This window comes from Vombatus ursinus, unplaced genomic scaffold (genome assembly GCF_900497805.2).
Source record: "Vombatus ursinus unplaced genomic scaffold, bare-nosed wombat genome assembly UNPS02014789.1, whole genome shotgun sequence".
In the NCBI taxonomy this organism is placed as follows: domain Eukaryota; kingdom Metazoa; phylum Chordata; class Mammalia; order Diprotodontia; family Vombatidae; genus Vombatus; species Vombatus ursinus.
This window is the reverse complement of record NW_020954567.1, coordinates 20527043-20545866: the sequence shown is the minus strand read 5'-3', so window position 1 is coordinate 20545866 and position 18824 is coordinate 20527043. Positions and strand designations below refer to the sequence as shown.

The 18824-nt window shown below is 40.1% G+C and overlaps 1 protein-coding gene across 1 annotated transcript in view; it reads left to right on the top strand.

Annotated features, from left to right (window-relative positions):
- STX6 (syntaxin 6) overlaps positions 1-18497 on the top strand; it is a 54895-nt gene extending 36398 nt beyond the window's left edge. Inside the window, exons 6-8 of the mRNA XM_027868386.1 lie at positions 713-819; positions 11266-11360; positions 14459-18497. Coding sequence (XP_027724187.1) covers positions 713-819; positions 11266-11360; positions 14459-14535 — 279 coding nt within the window. The 3' untranslated portion in view covers positions 14536-18497. The remainder of the gene's footprint in view (positions 1-712; positions 820-11265; positions 11361-14458) is intronic.
- The last annotated feature ends 327 nt before the right edge of the window (positions 18498-18824 follow it).

Genomic DNA, 18824 nt, shown 5'->3' with positions numbered 1-18824 from the left:
ACACTTACATTTGAAAGATTATTTCTTAATTTGTGTTTTATGCACACATGTGTTATGGGGCTTTATTAGTTGTAGTTAATGAGTTGGCTTAACCACTTGAGATACTTGATTTTTTTATTGATAGCCATTAAACTGATAAAAGACAAATATGGAAAGATTATTGTTTTAAAATGGAAAAACAAATTAGACTAGTAGCTGGGGGTGTTGTTGCAATTTGTAGGTGTGGTGGCACCAATAGTTTGTCCCTGAAGAAAAGGGGAAATGCTTTGTTTGCCCTTGTGACCACACACAGCTGCTAGAATCTGGCATTTGCTCTGCAATATTCCCCTCATTCTAGCATTGATTAAGTACATTCTTCGAACAGGGGGGCCTCTTCTTCCCCAAAGCCCCTGTGCTTTAGTGATCCTTCATATTGTCCTCTTGGGTAATATTTAAACTCTACAGCTAGACTCATATTTTGCTTCAGCCCACTGATGAAGGTCTTTTTCATTGAGGCCCTGCTGATTTGTACTCACATAGGGATAAGCAGATGATACCGGTAGCTTAACAGTCCAGCTGTTTAAGTCATGCGTTCCTGGGGGAGAGAGATTTGAGCCCTTGATATCTGGTCTTTGCTTCTGAGGTTGGCAGAGCAGATAGCAGCTTCTAGAGGGCTGGGCTTGGGACTAGGTAAGATAGGTTGTAATTGGCTTAACTGTTTGTTTGGCCCTAGTTGATTGTGGAACAGCAGGACGAGCAGTTGGAGCTGGTCTCTGGCAGCATTGGGGTGCTGAAGAACATGTCACAACGCATTGGTGGGGAGCTGGAGGAGCAGGCAGTGTGAGTATTGAGAAATAATCCCACTTTTGGGAAAAAAGGTTGGATGAGGAAAGAAGCCATTCTCCAAGGTAAGCAGTGACTGGCAGTTTCATTGCAGATAATGTTAAGAGATATTTTGTTTACATTAAATCTTTTGCTTGGGAACAGCTGTTGCTAAAATGGAGCTAATGGAAAACTTAAAATATTCAAGAGCCAATAAATGTTCATCTAATTTCAGCATTTAAAAAAATACCATTAGAAAAAATAGTTGATCCTTTATAATATGCGTATACATAGATACAGAGTTGGAGGGGACCTCACAGATGATCTGGTCCAACCCCTTAATTTTAGATATTTAGAGACTGATGGCTACCTAGAGGCACCTGGCCAGAAGCCCCTTCAGTGAGATTGTCTCCTGCATTCAGCAGGTATCTGTAAAGCTCCTGCTGTCCACTGGGCAGAGTGTGCTAGGTGCCAGAAACAGGAAAGCAAGGGCAAAACAGTCCTTGTCCTCAGAGAGTCTGCATGCTATTGAGAGAAAACAACGTGAACCATGAGGGTAAATTCAGAATATATCCAGAGTAATTTCTGAGGGAGGCAAGTGGGATAGGGAAATCATTAGCAATTGCCAGGAAAGGCCTCATGCTGGAAGTGATACTTGAGCTGACCTTTGATGAAAGTGAGAGAGTCTTTAAATTCAAGATGAGAAGAGAGTGCCTTCCAGTCATGGGAGCATTGCGTGAAAAGGTGTGGTGATGGGAGATGGAATGGTGTGTGTGAGAAACACTGAGTAAATAAAAAGCAATGTGTAAGGTGTGTGTGTAAAGGGGGGAGGGGGTGGGAACTGTATTGCAAAAGGCTTTTACGTGTCAGAGGAATTTGTATTTTATCCTAGAGGCAATTAAAAGCCATTGGAGATTCTTAAGCAAGGGAGAGGCAGTCTCAGAATTGAGCTTTAAGAATATCTCCCTTTCTTCCTCTTTTTCCCCCCCTCTCCATCTCTTGCAACCTCTTCCCTTCACTAACATAGTGACCAGCTTAGTTCAGACCCTCCTCACTTCTCACTTGAACCTTTGTAATAATCTTCTCTCAGACACCAAGCACCAGTTTTTTTTATTGTTAAGTTTTCCTTGTACATCACCTAAATTTTAAACTCAGGACTTCCTAACTTCAGGCCCAGTGCTCTATCCACAGAGCCACCTAGCAGCCACAGGTTTCATCAGTCTGCCAAAAGGGTTCATGTCACAAAAAACATTAAGAATACTTGCTATAATTTGGAACTGTCCCCCCAAAGCTATTTAATTGAGTATACCTTTTGACTAAGAGATAATGCTACTAGGTCAATACCCCAAAGAGATCAAAGAAAAAGGAAAAGGACCCACACATATTTATATCAGCCCTTTTTGTGGTGGCAAAGAATTGGAAACTGAGGGAGTACCCATCATTTGAGAAATGGCTGAACAAGTTATGGTGTATGGACATGATACAATACTATTGTGCCATAAGAAATGATGAAGGGGATGGTTTCAGAAAAACCTGAGACTTGTATGAACTGATAAAGAGTGAAATGAGCAGAACCAGGAGAACAATGTATGCAGTAATAGAAGTATTGAAACAACAATCATCTGTGAAAGACTTAGTAACTCTGATCTACACAAGGCCCAAAGGACCATCTCCATATAAGAGAACTGATGGACTTAGTACAGATTGAAGCATGTTTTCTTCTATTTCTTTCTTTATCTTACTTTTTTCTTTTTTTTTTTGTTTTTTTTTTTTTATTTTTGGATAGGCAATGGGGTTAAGTTACTTGCCCAGGGCCACACAGCTAGTAAGTGTTGTGTATCTGAGGCTGGATTTGAACTCAGGTCCTCCTGAATCCAGGGCATGTGCTCTATCCACTGTACCACCTAGCTGCCCCCTTTTTTTACTTTTTAAAAAAAATTCTTATTGTTTTATTTTTCCCCCAATTACATGTAAAAAAAATTTTTTTAGCATTTTTTTTTTAAAATTTTGAGTTCCAAATTCTCTCTTCCTCCTTCCCTACTCCCGTCATTGAGAAGGCAAGTAATTCAGTATAGATTATACATGTGTAGTCATACAAAACATATTTCCACATTAGTCATGTTGTAAAAGAAACATAGACCAAAAAAAAACCTCAAGAAAAAGAAAGACAGTTGAAAAAAATATGCTTCTACCTGTATTTAGACACTATCAGTTCTTTCTCTGGGGATGGATAGTATTTTTCTCATAAGTCCTTCAGAGTTGTCTTGTATCACTGTCTTGCTGAGAATAGCTAAGTCATTCACAGCTGATCATCTTACAATATTGCTATTACTTTGTATACAGTACATTTCACTTTACATCAGCCCATGTAAGTCTTTCCAGGTTTTTCTGAGAGCATCCTGCTCATCATTTCTTATAGCACAATAGCATTCCATCAAATTCACATAGCATAATTTGTTCAGCCATTCCCCAACTGATGGGCATCCCCCCAATTTCCAACTCCTTGCCACCAGAAAGGAGCTGCTATAAATATTTCTGTATGTACAGGTCCTTTTCTCCTTTGTTTTTTATCTCTTTTTGGATATAGACCTAGTAGTGGCACTGCTAGGTCAAAGGGCATGCATGGTTTTATAGCCCTTTGGGCATATCTCCAAATTGCTCCACAGAATGTTGAATCAGTTCACAACTCCCCCAATAGTGCATTAATGTCTCATTTTTCCCCACATCCCCTCCAACATTTGTCATTCTCCTTTGCTATCCTATTAGCCAATCCTATTAGCCATATAGTGCCTCAGAATTGTTTCAATTTGTATTCCTCCAATCAGTAGCACTTTAGAGCACTTTCTCATATGGCTATGGATTGCTTTGATTACTTCATCTGAAAACTATTCATATCATTTATCCTATTTTTATAAATTTGACTCAGTTCTCTATATATTTGAGAAATGAGGCCTTTACCAGAGAAACTTGCTTCAAAATTTCTTCACAGTTACAATTGCTAAATGTATTTCCCTCCATCCTAACCCCCCCATTCATTCTATTCTCTCTCTCTTTTCACCTTGTCCATCCTCAGAAATATTTTGCTTCTGACTTCCACCTTCTTCCATGTACCCTCCCTTCTATCACCCCCTCCCCTTTTCTCTCATCTTCTTCCACTCCTACTTTTTTTTTTTTAGTGAGGCAATTAAGGTTAAGTGACTTGACCAAAGTCACACTGCTAGAAAGTATTATGTGTCTGAGGCTGGATTTGAACTCAGGTCCTCCTGACTCCAAGGCTGGTGCTCTATCCACTGCACCACCTAGCTGCCCCCCACTCCTGCTTTCTTGTAGGGTAAGATAGATTTCTATACCCAATTGAGTGTGTATATTATTCCCTCTTTTTGCCAGTTCTGATGAGAGTAAGATTCATTCACTTCCCCACAACTCTCCCACTTTCCCTTCCACTGTAAATTTTTTTCTTGCCTCTTTTATGTGAGATAATTTACCCCATTCTATCCCTCCTTTTCCCTTTCTCCCAATGCATTCCTCTTTCTCATCCCTTAATTTAATTTTTTTAGATATCATCCCTGCATGTTCAACTCACACCTGCGCCCTCTGTCTATATATACTTCTAACTGCCCTAATAACAAGAAAGTTTTTATGAGTTACAAGTATCATCTTCCCATTTAGGAATGTAAACAGTTTGACCTTATTAAGTCCCTTATGATTTCCCTTTCCTGTTTAGCTTTTTATGCTTCTCTTGAGTCTTGTATTTGAAAGTCATTTTTCCTCTGAAGATTATACTCAGTTTTGCTAAGTAGGTGATTGTTGGTTATAATCCTAACTCCTTTGCCCTCTGGAATATCATATTCCAAGCCCTCCTTCAGTGTAGAAGCTGCTAAATCTTGTGTTATCCTGACTGTGACAGCTTCATGATACTTGAATTGTTTCTTTCTGGCTGCTTGCAATATTCTCTCCTTGACCTGGGAGCTCTGGAATTTGGCTATAATATTCCTGGGAGTTTTCATCTTGGGGATCTCTTTCAGGAGGTGGTTGGTGGATTTTTTCAATTTCTATTTTACCCTCTGGTTCTAGAATATCAGGGCAGTTTTCCTTGATAATTTCTTGAAAGATGATGTCCAGGCTCTTTTTTTGATCATGGCTATCAGGTAGTCCAATAATTTTTAAATTATCTGTCCTGGATCTGTTTTCCAGGTCAGTTGTTTTTCCAGTGAGATACTTCATGTTGTCTTCTTTTTTTTTTCCATTGTTTTGGTTTTGTTTTATTGTTTCTTGATTTCTTATAAAGTCATTACCTTCCATTTGTTCAATTCTAATTTTCAAGGAATTATTTTCTTCAGTACCTCCTTTTCCATTTGGCCAATTCTGCTTTTTAAGGAGTTTTTTTTTTCTTTAGCGAATTTTTGTGTCTCTTTTTCAATTTGGCCAATTCTGCTTTTCAAGACATTCTTCTCCTCATTGTCTTTTTTGAGCCATTTGACCTATTTTGTTTTTTAAGGTGTTATTTCAGTATTTGTGTGTGTGTGTGTGTGTCTCCTTACCAAGCTGTTGACCTCTTTTTTCATGATTTTTCTTGCATCACTCTCATTTCTCTTCCCAATTTTTCTTGTACCTCTCTTACTTGATTTTCAAAATCTTTTTTGAGCCCTTCCATGGCCTGAGACCAATTTGTATTTTTCTTAGAGGCTTTGGATGTTGGAGCTTTGACTTTGTTTTCTTCTGAGTGTGTATTTCGATTTTCCTTGTCACCATAGTAACTTTCTATGGTCCAAATTTTTTTCTGTCGTTTGCTCATTTTTCCAGTCTATTTCTTGACTTTTAACTCTTTTTTGAAGTGGGGCTCTACTTCCAGGGTGGAGGGCACACTGTATCAAGCTTCAGGGGTTTTGTGCAGCTGTTTTCAGAGATACTTCTAGGGACCTGTAAGTTTTCAGTTCTTCCAAGGTGGTATGATCTAAGGAGAGGTGTGTTTCTACTTTTTTGGCTTGTGCCGTGGTCTGTGAATGACCACAAGCACTCTTTTCTGCCCTAGAACTGTAACGAGGGTCCCTGCTCCACTTCAGCCACAAGCTGTGGTATGCTAGCACTCTTCCTTGCTCTAGGATCACCACCCAGGACTTCAGCCCAGATCTGAGTGAGGGCAAAAGAACAGAGGCCTGTTCCCATGCCGGCAAAGAGATGCCCCTGTACTCTCCTTCTGATCAGTTGTTCAGCCCCCTTACTGTCTGTGGGCCAAGAGCTCCAGAAGCAGACCCTGCTACTGCTTATTCATTGGCTTCCACGGCCTGCTCCTGGTTTGCTGGGGCCCAGTCCGTGCTGGCACAGCCTATTCTGGACTGTGCTCCATTCTCCCCGCAGTGCGACAGACCTTTCCTGCCAACGTTCTAAATTGTCTTATTTCACTCCATCCTTTTGTGGGTTCTGCTGCTCCAGAAATTATTTTGTGGCATTATTTAAAGGTGTTCACAGGGGTTTTAGGGAGAACTCCAGCAACTCACTGCCTTTTCTCCGCCATCTTGGCTCCACCTTCTCCTTTCTTTTCCTTTTTAACTATTTCACTTAGTGATCTCATTAGCTTCTATGGATTTAATTGATTCTCAGATCTATTTATCCATCCCATACCTCTCTCCTGACCCTCAGTCTTGAATCTCCATATTGGATACCTCAAACTCAACAATGTTCAAAATTGAACTAGTCTTCTCACTCCTTCCCACCTCCCAATTCCTTAACCCTCTCCTTTCCCTGCCTTCCTTATTACTATTGTGGGTACCACCGTTCTCACTGTGACCCAGGCTTACAATCTAGGTATCATACTCAATTCCTCCCTTTTTCTCACCACCCCATATCCAATCTGTTGTCATGTCCTTTTGATTTTGCTTTTGCAATGTCTCTCTTCTGTGACACCACTCTGGTATAGGCCCTCATTACCTTGTGGTAGGTTACTGCAATAATCTGGTATCCCTGCCTCAAGTCTCTGCTTACTGCAGTCCATTGTCTACTCAGCTATCAGACTGATCTTTCTAAAACAAAGTTCTTACTATGTCTCTTCCCCTTACCCCCTCGCCCCTCCACCCTACCCCAATTCAGTCAACTCCAGTGACTCTTTTTTACTTCCTGGATCAAATGTAAAATTCTGTTTGACTTTGAAAGCCCTTCATAACCTGACCCCTTCCTACCTTTCCAGTCTTCTTATATTTGACACACCTCCATATCCTCTTCTAAAAAATACTTATTTATTTAATATTTTCTCCCAATTACATGTAAAAACAGTTTTCAACTTTTTTAAAAAATGTTTAGTTCCAAATTCTCTCCCTACTTCTTAAGGAAGCAGGCTATACATATACATATAGGTTATACATGTGGAGTCATAAAACCTATTTCCGTATTAGTCTTTTTATGAAAGAAAACACAGACCGAAAAAAAAAAGCCACGAGAAAAATAAAGTCTTAAAAGTATGCTTTAATCTGCATTCAGATTCTATCAGTTCTTTCTCTGGAGATAGGTAACATTTTCCATCTTAAGTCCTTCAAAATTGTCTTGGATCATCGTATTGCTGAGAATAAGTCATTCTCTATGGATCATTGTACAATATTGCTGTTACCATGTACAGTGTTCTCCTGTTTCTGTTCATTTCACTTTGCATCAGTTTATATAAGTCTAGCCAGGGTTCTCTGAAAGCATCCTTCACATCATTTCTTACAATACAATAGCATTCCATCGCAGTCCTCCCTATACCCTTAGTGACACTGGCCTTCTTGCAGTTGCTCACCCATTCCATGCATTTGCCCTGACTGTCCCCTCATGCCTGGAATCTTTGTCTTTGCCTCCTTCAGGTCTCACCTAAAATCTCACAGTCTTAAGCCTCTCTAAGTCTCCGTTAGTGCTAGTGACTTGGCTCTTTGTATAGCTCTAATTTACCACATATATATTTCATTTGTATACAGTTCACATGTTGTCACTCTTGGAATGTGAACACCTTGAGGATAAGGGTTGTTTTTGCCTTCCCTTGTGTTCTTCTCCCTTAGCGCAGTGTCTGGCACTGGGGTGGGGAATCTCTGGCCTCGAGGCTGCCGATCTCACACATAATAAGTGCTTAATAAGTGCCCGTTGACTGACTGGACATCAGGAAAGAGATTAGGGCAGGATAAATAGACCTGAAAATCATTTCCATGGCAATAATTGAACGCATGAGGTCACCAAGTGAAATAGTTTAGAGAGAAAAGAAAAGAGGGCCAGCAGAGGGCCTTGGGGGACACCCACAGGTAACATATTTAACCGGGGAGAAGATCCAGTAAAGCAGACTCAGAAGGAGGAATGGTCAGACAGAAGAGAGAAGGATCATAGAAACCTGGAGAAATTTCCAGCGGAGAGATTGAGCAACAATTATCAAAGGATGCAGAGAGCTCAAGAAGTACAAGGATTGAGAAAAGCGTTTTCCATTTTAGCCTTTATAGCTCTACTGCCTAGCATCATCCATTGCACAAAAAGGCACTTAAAAATGTTTATTTGAATTGAGTTTTAAACGACCACCTTCTGTCTTTTGTGCTTAGAAGTGTGATACCTAAGACTGTTTGTTCTTGGACATTGCATACATGCCAAACTTGTGACCTGGAAAGTACATTTTAACTTTCTGCAAATTATTTATAGGACCCTTATTCAGTACCTCATTTTCTAAAATTAATTATGAGCTAAAGGTTCACCAGAATGTATTCGAGGATGTCCTGTCACTCTAGTGGTTTCATAAGTGAAGAATTACTTCATAGTTTTAATCAAAGTCAAAGCTGAACTTGCTAATTAAAAAGATTCCATTTCTACCATGCACATTTGAGCTCTGTAAAATGAGTGTTTTTTCCCCCTTGCAATTTTTAATTCAGTATTTTTCAAAAAGTTCTGAGTAGCTGAAAATACCAAGTCTTTCTTCTGTCAACACCCTTCTTTTCACTGCTCCCCGCCTTCCTGTTCCCTCCCTCCTTACCCCCAGTGGGAAGCACAATATTAGAGTAAACCACTTATTCCTATAGTTATAGTTATTTTGGCTTTAAGCGACTGGGCTAGTAAGGGGACCAAGGTCTAAGAAGAGTATCTGTCATTTTTATACTTTTCCTTCAGTACGTTACTATGTGCTAGGCATTTTATTTGGGGATGGAGTGTGGGGAGAGACACACACAGAGAAGAGTCTCTACCAAAGACTAGCTATAGTATGTTGTGTGAATTCCCCTGAAGAGGTCAGTTACATTGTTCACATTCATTGCTGCTTATGGCCATTGGGCCGGAGCCAGTGACCATATTTTACGTGACTGTAACTTGGAATCAGGCAAACTCAAAGATGTGTGACCCCTTCAGAATTCCACCTTGGCACTAATCTAGATATAGGTATAGGACCACATTGATTTGGGCCCTTAAAGGTTTGCAGAGTGCTTATTGATCTTCATCCTGTGAGGAGTCAGTTTTGTTCTCCTTGTTATACAGACGGGGAAACTAAGGTTCGAAGTGGATGATACCAGTGGTCACTGGTTCTTATGTGTCAGAGGTGGTATTCTGACCATTGCTTTCCTTTTTCCTTCCTTTTTAGAAAAACACTTTTCCTTTTGTAGCAATGATGATAATGATAGGTAGCATTTATATGGAGCTTTAAGGTTTATGAAATGTTTTTCCAAGTATTATCTCATTTGGCCTTTACAACAACGCTGGGAGGTGACTGTTCATTATAAACTTCATCAACAATGCAAACATTAAGTAAAATACACAAAGAACAGAAACTGAACTTCTGGTACATGCAGTTTGTTTTGCTTTTTTTTTCCTCTCCCAAAAGGTATATATTAAATTTAACAAGTTAGTAATGAAAGCCAGTTTATGTCCTCTAATGAACTTTTTGGTTCTGTATTTTTAATGCTAAATTGGCATTTTTTTCCTTGTTTTTTTTAAAAAAAAATCACTTTCCAGTAAATCATCTTGTAACAAATAAGCCTAATCAGCCAAAACACATTCATTGGCCAGGTCAAAAAAAATGTACATCTCATTCTGCACTAAAGTCCATCAGCGCTCTGCTGAGGGGCCAGGACAAATTTCATCTTCCTTCCTCCGAAGTCATGGTTGATCTGCACTGATCAAGGTTCCCAAGTCTTTGAGAATTGTTTTCCTTTACTTTATTGTGATCATCGTGTAAATCGTTCTGGTCCTACTTCATACTTCATCAGTTCACACAAGTCTTTCTGGGTGTCTGAGTTCTTCTTGTATGTCATTCCTTACAGTACAGTAATGTTCATTCCATCCATGTGCTGCAGTTGATGGGCACCATCCTGTTTCCTGCCCATCTCTCTTTCTACTCTAACATGCTGTTTCTTGTCTAAGAGATTCTGATAGTAGTAAATGCATAAGGCCTGTCATTGTGTTGGGCTGTGGGTGACATACATATACAGTCAACTGTTAGTTTCAATAGAAATATTGACTTAGAAAACCACAAATTAAAATTATCTGTGTTTTGTTGTATTTTTATTTATTTTGTCAAACATTTTGAAGTTACATTTTAATCTTGTTCAGGTCCACTCTTTTCTGCCCACACTGCAAAAGTTTGAAACCTGGCTATAGATGACTGTTACATGGATTTCATTGATATGTGATTTGATATTATGGAAAAGTTCCCCACACCAGAGTATATGAATTGTTGTGCCCCTGTCTATCCCCAAATCATCTTCTATGGCTAGCCCTTTGGCCATGAGGTTTTTCAATCTGAGTTGGTGCCCAGATAACTGACACAAAGTCCATTGCTGGGCCTGACTTAAAAGACTTTGGAGCTTGGTTAGGACATGTGTCCTAGAATTTGGGCTCCTTTGGAAACCTCTTTGAGAACATATACAATCACCTCCACACCACGATGAGGCATCAAAATAAGGCCCCAACAGAGAAACTGTCAAATATTATAAGAGCTCACACTTATAATAATGTTTTACAACTTATTAAATGCTTTCTTTAGTACTTTGTAATAGCCTTATGAAGTAGGGAGTACAAATATTATTCCCATTTTTCAGATGAGGAAACAGGCCCAGAAAAATAGTGACTTGATGAAGGTCACCTAGCCAGTTAAGTGTCCAAGCTGGATCTCAAATCCAACACTTCTGACTCTGTATCCAGTGTATCCGATGCCACACACCCAAGTGTGTTATGCTGTATTTTCCCCAGCTATACTGCAGTTAGTGAATAGAGACTATCTTAGGTGAATCAATTATCTTTTGTTAAACTATATTTTTTATTTTTCTGGTGAGAGACTTGTTTTGGGGGTTTAGTCCCTTGTAGTATGAACATAAGTAATTTTATGCATTTAAAGTTCACAAAGGCTGTTTTAGAGTCTTGCCTCTCTTGTGATTTTGGGACTTTGCCTGTTAATTAAGTGTTGGGCCAGTGAGTACAATGTGGTTTCTTTGTATTTTTTTACCATGTGCTTTCTCCATCTACTTCTCTATCCAGAATGTTAGATGACTTCTCTCATGAGTTGGACAGCACACAGTCTCGGCTGGACAATGTGATGAAGAAACTTGCAAAAGTGTCCCATATGACCAGCGGTAGGTACTGATCTTAAAAGTCAAACATTTATTTTGAGAGAGAGTAAATATGGGAGGGCATATTGTTCTTTACAATCCTCGAAACACTGGTTACCACAGGCATTTTGATTTTTATCTTTCTACCCCATGCTTTTCAGTATTTTATATGTATTGTTGATAGGGTGAGGGGATGAGAATTTTATATTTTTAATATGGAAATCTTGTGACATGGTCTTGGCAAAAAATTCCAGATTCCCAGCTACCTATTGGGCACGTCCAATTGGATGTCTCCTAGGCATCTAACTCAGCACATCCAAAACAGAACTTATTTCCTCCCAGACCTTCCCTTTCAAATTTTCCTATTACTCTCCAGAGCACCACCCACTAAACTCAATACCTTGGTGTCAACCAAGCCTTGATAAAGCTCAACTCCTTACTCTCATTCCATATATCCATCCAGTGCCAAATTATGTAATTCCTACCTTCTCTTGAATACCTCCCCTTCTCTCCAGGGAGAGGCACTAAGTTGTCTTCTCTCTACTTCATTTCCTCCCCTGTCTAATGCACACTCAGAATCCCCATTCCCAGGGGCCATGTGGAAAAAAAAAAAAAACCAACTTGGTATTATTGGCCAACTAATCATTTTCTGAGTACAGTGGAACATAGTGACCCAGTAGAGGATAAAACTGATTTTTGTGTTAACTGTCTTAGAGAAAATAAGCTCACTTTATTTTAGGTATATTGTGTGATTTCTTCCATCAATTCAAAATGCAGTTCAACTTTCCCTTTGAAAAAAACATGCCTGGAGAAAAATCTCCTCTTTTTGTATTGCTTCATCTTCTCTAAATGGTTGATTTAGGCACTTTGTGTTCTTTGTACAGATGGGTAAGACTGCTCACCTGAGGTCAAAAAGAGCCATGTGGTTTTTGCTCCAGATATTCATACTCACAGGAAGTAGTTATGAGAAGTCCAGCAGGATAACAAATACGCGGGGTTACCCAGTCCACGCTTCACAGAAGCAATTTACAACCTCAAAGGGGAATCACTCTTAAAAAGAACAGTCTTTGCCTGTTTCAGCTTGGGCATAACACATTTTTCTTTGATAAAAAGTCCCAACTTAATGCAGCTGTAGAAGAAAGGGAAGAGATGGTTGATAAGTAAGAAAAGACCCATGGATAAGCACAAGATGAAAAACTATATGGTACTAGAATTCTATGGGCCCCTGAGAATAGCAGGATGTCAGGGGTAATAAAAAACAGGAAGTGTGCTTATGGGCTTCCTTTCTCTGTTTTTTGCAGGAAGTATATCCACTATGTTTCTTGAGAAAGGTTGTGTTTTTAAATTAAGGTGAAACTTTAAAAATAAATAGCCAAGATCTGTTTTAAATAATTCTGGAAAATTTGCTTGTCTATTTAAAAATGTAAATAAACAAATTTTAAGAAAGCTGTTACTTGCCCCAGAGCAGTCATATTCATTGTTGACTATTTGGAAATGCTTTCTCACAGTAGAGAGATATATCAAATATATATAAAATATATGCATATTTTGAGAATTTGATCTAAATCATCTGTATAGTAAGAATTACACTGTACTTTTGCCACTTCAGGGGGGCATAATTTTGCCTTCCTGGCCTATAACCATCTTTATACACCTCATTTTAATTAAGTAAAATTATAATGGAAATTTTTTTAAAATTTAAACTTAATTAATGTAAAACTTTCTAGAAGGATTTAAGCTTTTTTTTTTTTTCCTTCTTGTATTCCGAAGATCCAGATCTTTTTAATTTGGAAAATAATGCTCTGTACTTTGAATAGTATGTTCAGATCACAGGGATGGATTTGTGCTCAGAGTCTAGCCCAGCTCTTCTGTAGCGAAAGGCATACACATCTCAGGCTTACCTTAGAAAGATTGTGGAAATAGATAAAATTTGTATTCAGTGTCCTCCCCTGCCTTTCTATTTAGGGACCCTCTTTTGATTTTGAATACCTCCCATGTGTTCAGGGGACTAAAGCCTACCCTATCAGCTGTTTCTCTACATTCTCCATCCCCCAACCCCAAATTAACTTGTTATGGCCTATATACCTCAAAACTCTTTTCTCTGAAAGTCAAGAATAACCCCCTGCCCCCCCCCCAAAAAAGCTTAGGAAACAGTTCTAGGTACCATCTACATCTAAGGAAATATTATTCAGCTGTTAATTTAATGCTAAACTTTCTTAACTGACCCACTCCAACCAATTTACTTTTCCTTTCTCTGCCTCTACAATTGGTGCTGAGGCAGAGAACTTAAGAAGAAAGAGATTCTAGGAATGAACATATGTATTTATGACTATTACTGCTATTATTATTTGACTCGTCATCAAAAATTCAAAAGATGCTGTGTAGAATTAAGATATATGGCCTATTTTAGGGGACTTGATGCTGTAGACATTCACTTTCCGCATCTCAAACCAGCTTTTATCTTCCTTCCACTTTTTTTTTTTCTTTTAAGGTGAGGCAATCAGGGTTAAGTGACTTGCCCAGGGTTGCTCAGCTAGTATCTCTGTCACATGTCTGAGGCTGGATTTGAACTCCTGACTCCAGGGCCAGAGTTCTATCCACTACACCACCTAGCTGTCCCTTTTTTCCTTCCACTTTCCATCAGCACCTAGAAAAGGAATTCTGTTATAGTTTACTAATTTCATTTTTGGTGAATAATTAAAAGACATGGTCTTTTCATTTGTAGCACTAATATCAGCAAAACCCCCCACTTTTTTTTTTTTAAGCAGTACGGTAATCAAGCAGCAGGAAACTGAGATCAGGTTTTAACTAGAGCCTTTGTACACAAAGCAAATAAATACTTGTGCCATGATACAACCTTTCTGGAGACCAGCAGGACTTTCACTTTAGACCAGAAACAGCACGTGCTTGCAGAGCCCTGACAGCAGGTCCAAGTTGGATGGTGTACATTTTGTAGCATTGCAGAGTCGGAAGGGACCTCAGGTCACCAAATCCCATGCCTGTCCACAGCATGCACCGAGGGCCTCTGCTTGACAGCCTGCCGCCATGAGGAGCTCCGTCCCCTGTTTCCTGTGGCGCACATCTCTCTGTGCAAAGTTAATTCACATCTTCTTGCTTTCCAGATCGTCGCCAGTGGTGTGCGATCATCGTTCTCTTTGGGATCTTACTGGTAGTGCTCATCCTCTTTCTAGTGCTGTGATGGACAAGCCTTCTTTGGATGCTGCTCGTTCCCCCTTGAGAAAATGGGAAGGGAGAAAGGAAAAGTCAGCACAGTTAACGTTGCCACCTTTTTAATTTTGCTCCGAAGAACTCTTACCCCCAGACTTGGATTTTCTCTGTAAATCAATGCCCGTGGCAGCTGCTGCTACAGTATCAGCCTTACAAAGCCGTTGGAGGTAAAGTGGAAGCTGGCCTCCCTCCCAGGTGTTGGGACTCCCAGCAGGTGTGCATCACCACTCCTGCTGTGCACACAACCAGCTGCTGTTTCTCTTTCCTCCCTCCGAAGTGCAGGGAATGAATCAGCAAATGTCAGTTATGTTGCTTTTGCAAGGTCTTTCCACTTTTTTCTTGGGGAATTTTTTTCTCCCTCCCTCCCTCCCCTTTTTTCCCTTTATCAAATGCCACTGTCTTATCTAAAACAAATTGTTCCAGAAACCAGGCTGCTGGGTGTACTTCACCTCCACCTTTGCTGGTCATTAAGGAAGGTAGAAGACTCAGGCACGGTATCCAATAACGGTAAATTCGGTGATTCCTGGGCCAGGGTGTCACTTCACCCAGACTCCAGTAGAGGGGTAAGTGCTGGGACCAGATTCCCGGCCAAGTCCTGTTTCATTCAGTGGAAATTATACTCGCTGAACATGGAGAAACCATTTGGGGTAAAACAGATGTGAGCTGTGGCTCTGAGTGCTTCAAGGAGAGTTTGCATACTTAGTCAGAGACCCAAATGTGCCCCTCTGTGGCTTCCTGCTCCCTGTACTAACCTTAGCCTTCACTTGGTGCACATTCCATGCTGTCACTGCAGAGCGCTTCATGGACTACTTGAAAGAGTTGTGTAAACTTCCTGGTTAGGAGCTGTCTCATTTCCACTCTATACTGTTGTTTTTTGTTTTGTTATGGGGAAGAGGAGGCTTGCCGATGTTTTATTCATTCCAAGGCTGAAAATCAGCAAGCTAAACCTCTGCCCTGGACCAGACTTTTCTTACCTGTTTATAATAACTAGGGTGGCTGGGTGATTTTGGTTATTTGTTTGCTTAAGGAAGCAATTGATTTTTTTACTCTCTTCCATTTGAATAACTGAGCCAATTCCAAATGAAACTGACAAATGCTTTGTCATACTTAGTTTAAGGTAATTTTCATGGAAACCCAGACTGCCGACCGACTAAACGTCAGGCTTTTTGATTATTCTTCAAATGCCTCAAACACATGCACATGTAAATAGGATATTTTTATAACCTTCCCTAATAAATTAACTATATTAAAGTAGCAGTTTGTAAGCCTAGGTTCTCAAAGGCCATGCCTGGAAAACATAGGCCTAGTTAAGTTAGGATAGGTTCCTCATCGGAGGTTGGCTCCCATGTGATGAATTGCTTTGGCCCCAGCAACTCATGAGGACTTGTGCTCTGCATGGGGGGAAGAGGATTCACATTGATGGAATTCTGGGCTCAACCAAAAGACAGAGGATGGACTGAAAAGGCTGGGAGAGGTCTGAGCATTGAGATGGAAATTCAACCTTATCTTGAGTGTCCTTGTCCTTTTGAGTCACTCCTCAGTATTCACCAGTTTCCTCAGTTGTAATTATGTATTGGCCTAGGCTAATTTTGAATTGCAATTTTTAATACTGGATATTTGTAATGCTTTTCAAAAAAGGATACCATCCTTTTTTTTTCCCCAGGATCATGGTAGGTGAGGAAATTTGACTCTGTGGATGCTAAAATATGGATTTATAAAATAAAAGGGTTGGTTGATATCTGCGTTTACACTCCTTACTCAGCTGACTCTGATATATTATAAATGACCACTCTTTATTGTTTTTTAAATTAGCAAAAAATAATTTTGGTCATCATGAATGGCTTCACTCATAATCCACTCAATTACTTGTATTTTATAAGGTCTTAAGAAAATCAGTTCTGTGGTTGTCTTTGAGACAAAGAAAGTCTTCAGAGCAATGAAATATATCCTCATTAGGTACATGTGGCTAAAATGTCTCCAAAACAAGTAGCCAACATTAGAAAAGCCACTAGGTCCACCTTGTAAGTGGTGACTGGTGTCTTAAAGTTAGCGTGTGGTCATTTCAGAAGCCTTCCTTTTGTCTGGCACCTGCTGGCTATCTTGCTAGGTCGGGGTGGTTAGGTATACACAGAATCACTGGAATCCCGCATCAGTGGTGCCTCTATTCTACTCAGTGCTGAGTAATTCAAGAAAATGAAAAACAATAGGATTCTCTGTCCTCTTCTGAAGACTCTCCGAGAGTTTACATATGATGTTCTCATCCCCTGCAAACGTCCCCAGTCACAGAGAGTTAAGAGCAATTTCCTATCATAAGGCAGCAAGAAGTAGTTTTAAAAGTTTTGAAGTTGGGCAAAAGCCGTATGTGTTCCTCTGAGGGCTTTTCTGAAATGAACCAGCTCCAGGTACTCTTGGCACGCTCAGAGCCTGGTGCTGCATGGAAAGACAGGCTTGTGTGCCTGTCTGTTTTTAGTAGAAATGGCATACCTTGAGTTCCAAATGAAATTTAGGACAAAAGCTCCAGAGGGAATGTAATGAATTTGAAAATGAATGAAAAATGAAATCTAAAAATTAAGAGAACCAAACTCATTGAATAAACTTTTCTTAATTACCAGAGTCTCTCTTAAAGCCCATGCTGCAGAGCCAGCTCACTGCCCTGGTTGGATCCAGGCATGACTGCAAACAGTGACTGGCAGCAGCCCTGCCACACGATTGGGCAGAACCAGCTTGATGCCTGCTAAGTTTTGAGGGGAACTAAGAGAATTCGATAGTCTGGAGTCCCTCAGTTTAAAATATACTGTTAATTCAGGGGCCGGGCCTCCTCCTGCTTCTTAAGGAGCTGTGCTTTATTAATCAGCATCTTTAAAGTAAATAAATAAATTAATGAAAGAGCCAGGCCTTCCCCCAAACCCAAATTCTAGCCAAGCTAAATAGAGCCAGAGTCTGAGCATGTTGTCTGCTGTTTGCACAGTCAGTCCCTGTGAGACTGGTATGAACTTGCAGGGCCTCAGAAAACCTTCAGCTGGGGCAGGAAAAAGAAAACTACATGCCTGGAGGCCCCTGGGGGTTTGGAGTGGCAGAGATTTTTTCATTAGTTCACTGGAGTTAATGAGGTCTGAATGGAAACTTCGTTGGTTCCCTCAGAGTTCTCTTTCACCTCGATGCCTGTGGAATAGTAAGAACACAGAGGTACCAGTGCCCTGGCCTGCCTGTGAGCTGTGTGTAGCAACTGAAGGTTTCCTTTTATTGTCTCCCACTACACCCAGGCCCACAGCCATTTTTTAAGAACTTAGAGAATTAAATAGTGTCCATGAATCAAAAGGTTAATAAGAAGAAATATTTCTTAGAAAGGTGTTGCAGGTGACATTTGCTAGATTCGTGGCAGGGGGAGCACAAAACTACCCAGATTGTTTGCCACAGTGTGAATCCAAGCTCAGAACTAAAACCATGGGACACTCCTAGCCCCGATGTTTTGGTCGTATCCTCGTGTGGACTGTGAGATGTCGTTACACTGTGTGTTCTGTGCTGTAATACAACGAGATGTTGCTTTGGGTGTGTTCTGTGTGTTTTTATGGGTCTTCTACAATCTTAGAATTCCTGCCAGAGCAGGAGAGGAGAGGAAACTTGGCAGCCTTCGAGAGCTCTGCTTTTATCCAGAATTGAACAGACTGATGAGTCTGGTAGCCAACAACTTGGCAACTTTTACTCCATTTTACCTCAGGAGGTTTTAAGGGCTGTGAAAAGAAATCTAGTTGACAACTGTAACTGAAATCTGTCTCAGTAGTTAAGTATTTTACCTTCTGCAAGTAAAGGAGTGATTGCCAAATTTTTTTTTTCCTCGGGTGAGCTTTCTGGCTAGAAAGTGACCCTTTCCATTAATAAGAAACATCTGTAAGCGTCTGTGTTACTTATCCCCTCTTAAAAAAATCCATTTCATTTGGAGTTCTGTGACTTGTATGTTAAATGCAAGCGTGTACTTTAAGTGTGTTTATAAATATGTATACATAGTACCTTAACTTCAAGTCATGTGTAGCAGCAGGAATGGGAAGCAAAGCATACGTTGTGGATTTTGGCAGCTGGGAAGGTACTACCTCTAATCTCTTTTTAGTGACTTTATTGTTTTTTTGTTTTGTTTTGTTTTGTTTTTTTAGGCAATTGGGGTTAAGTGACTTGTCCAGGGTCACACAGTAAGTGTCAAGTGTTTGGTCTGAGGGCCGGATTTGAACTCAGGTCCTCCTGACTTCAGGGCCAGTGCTCTGTCCA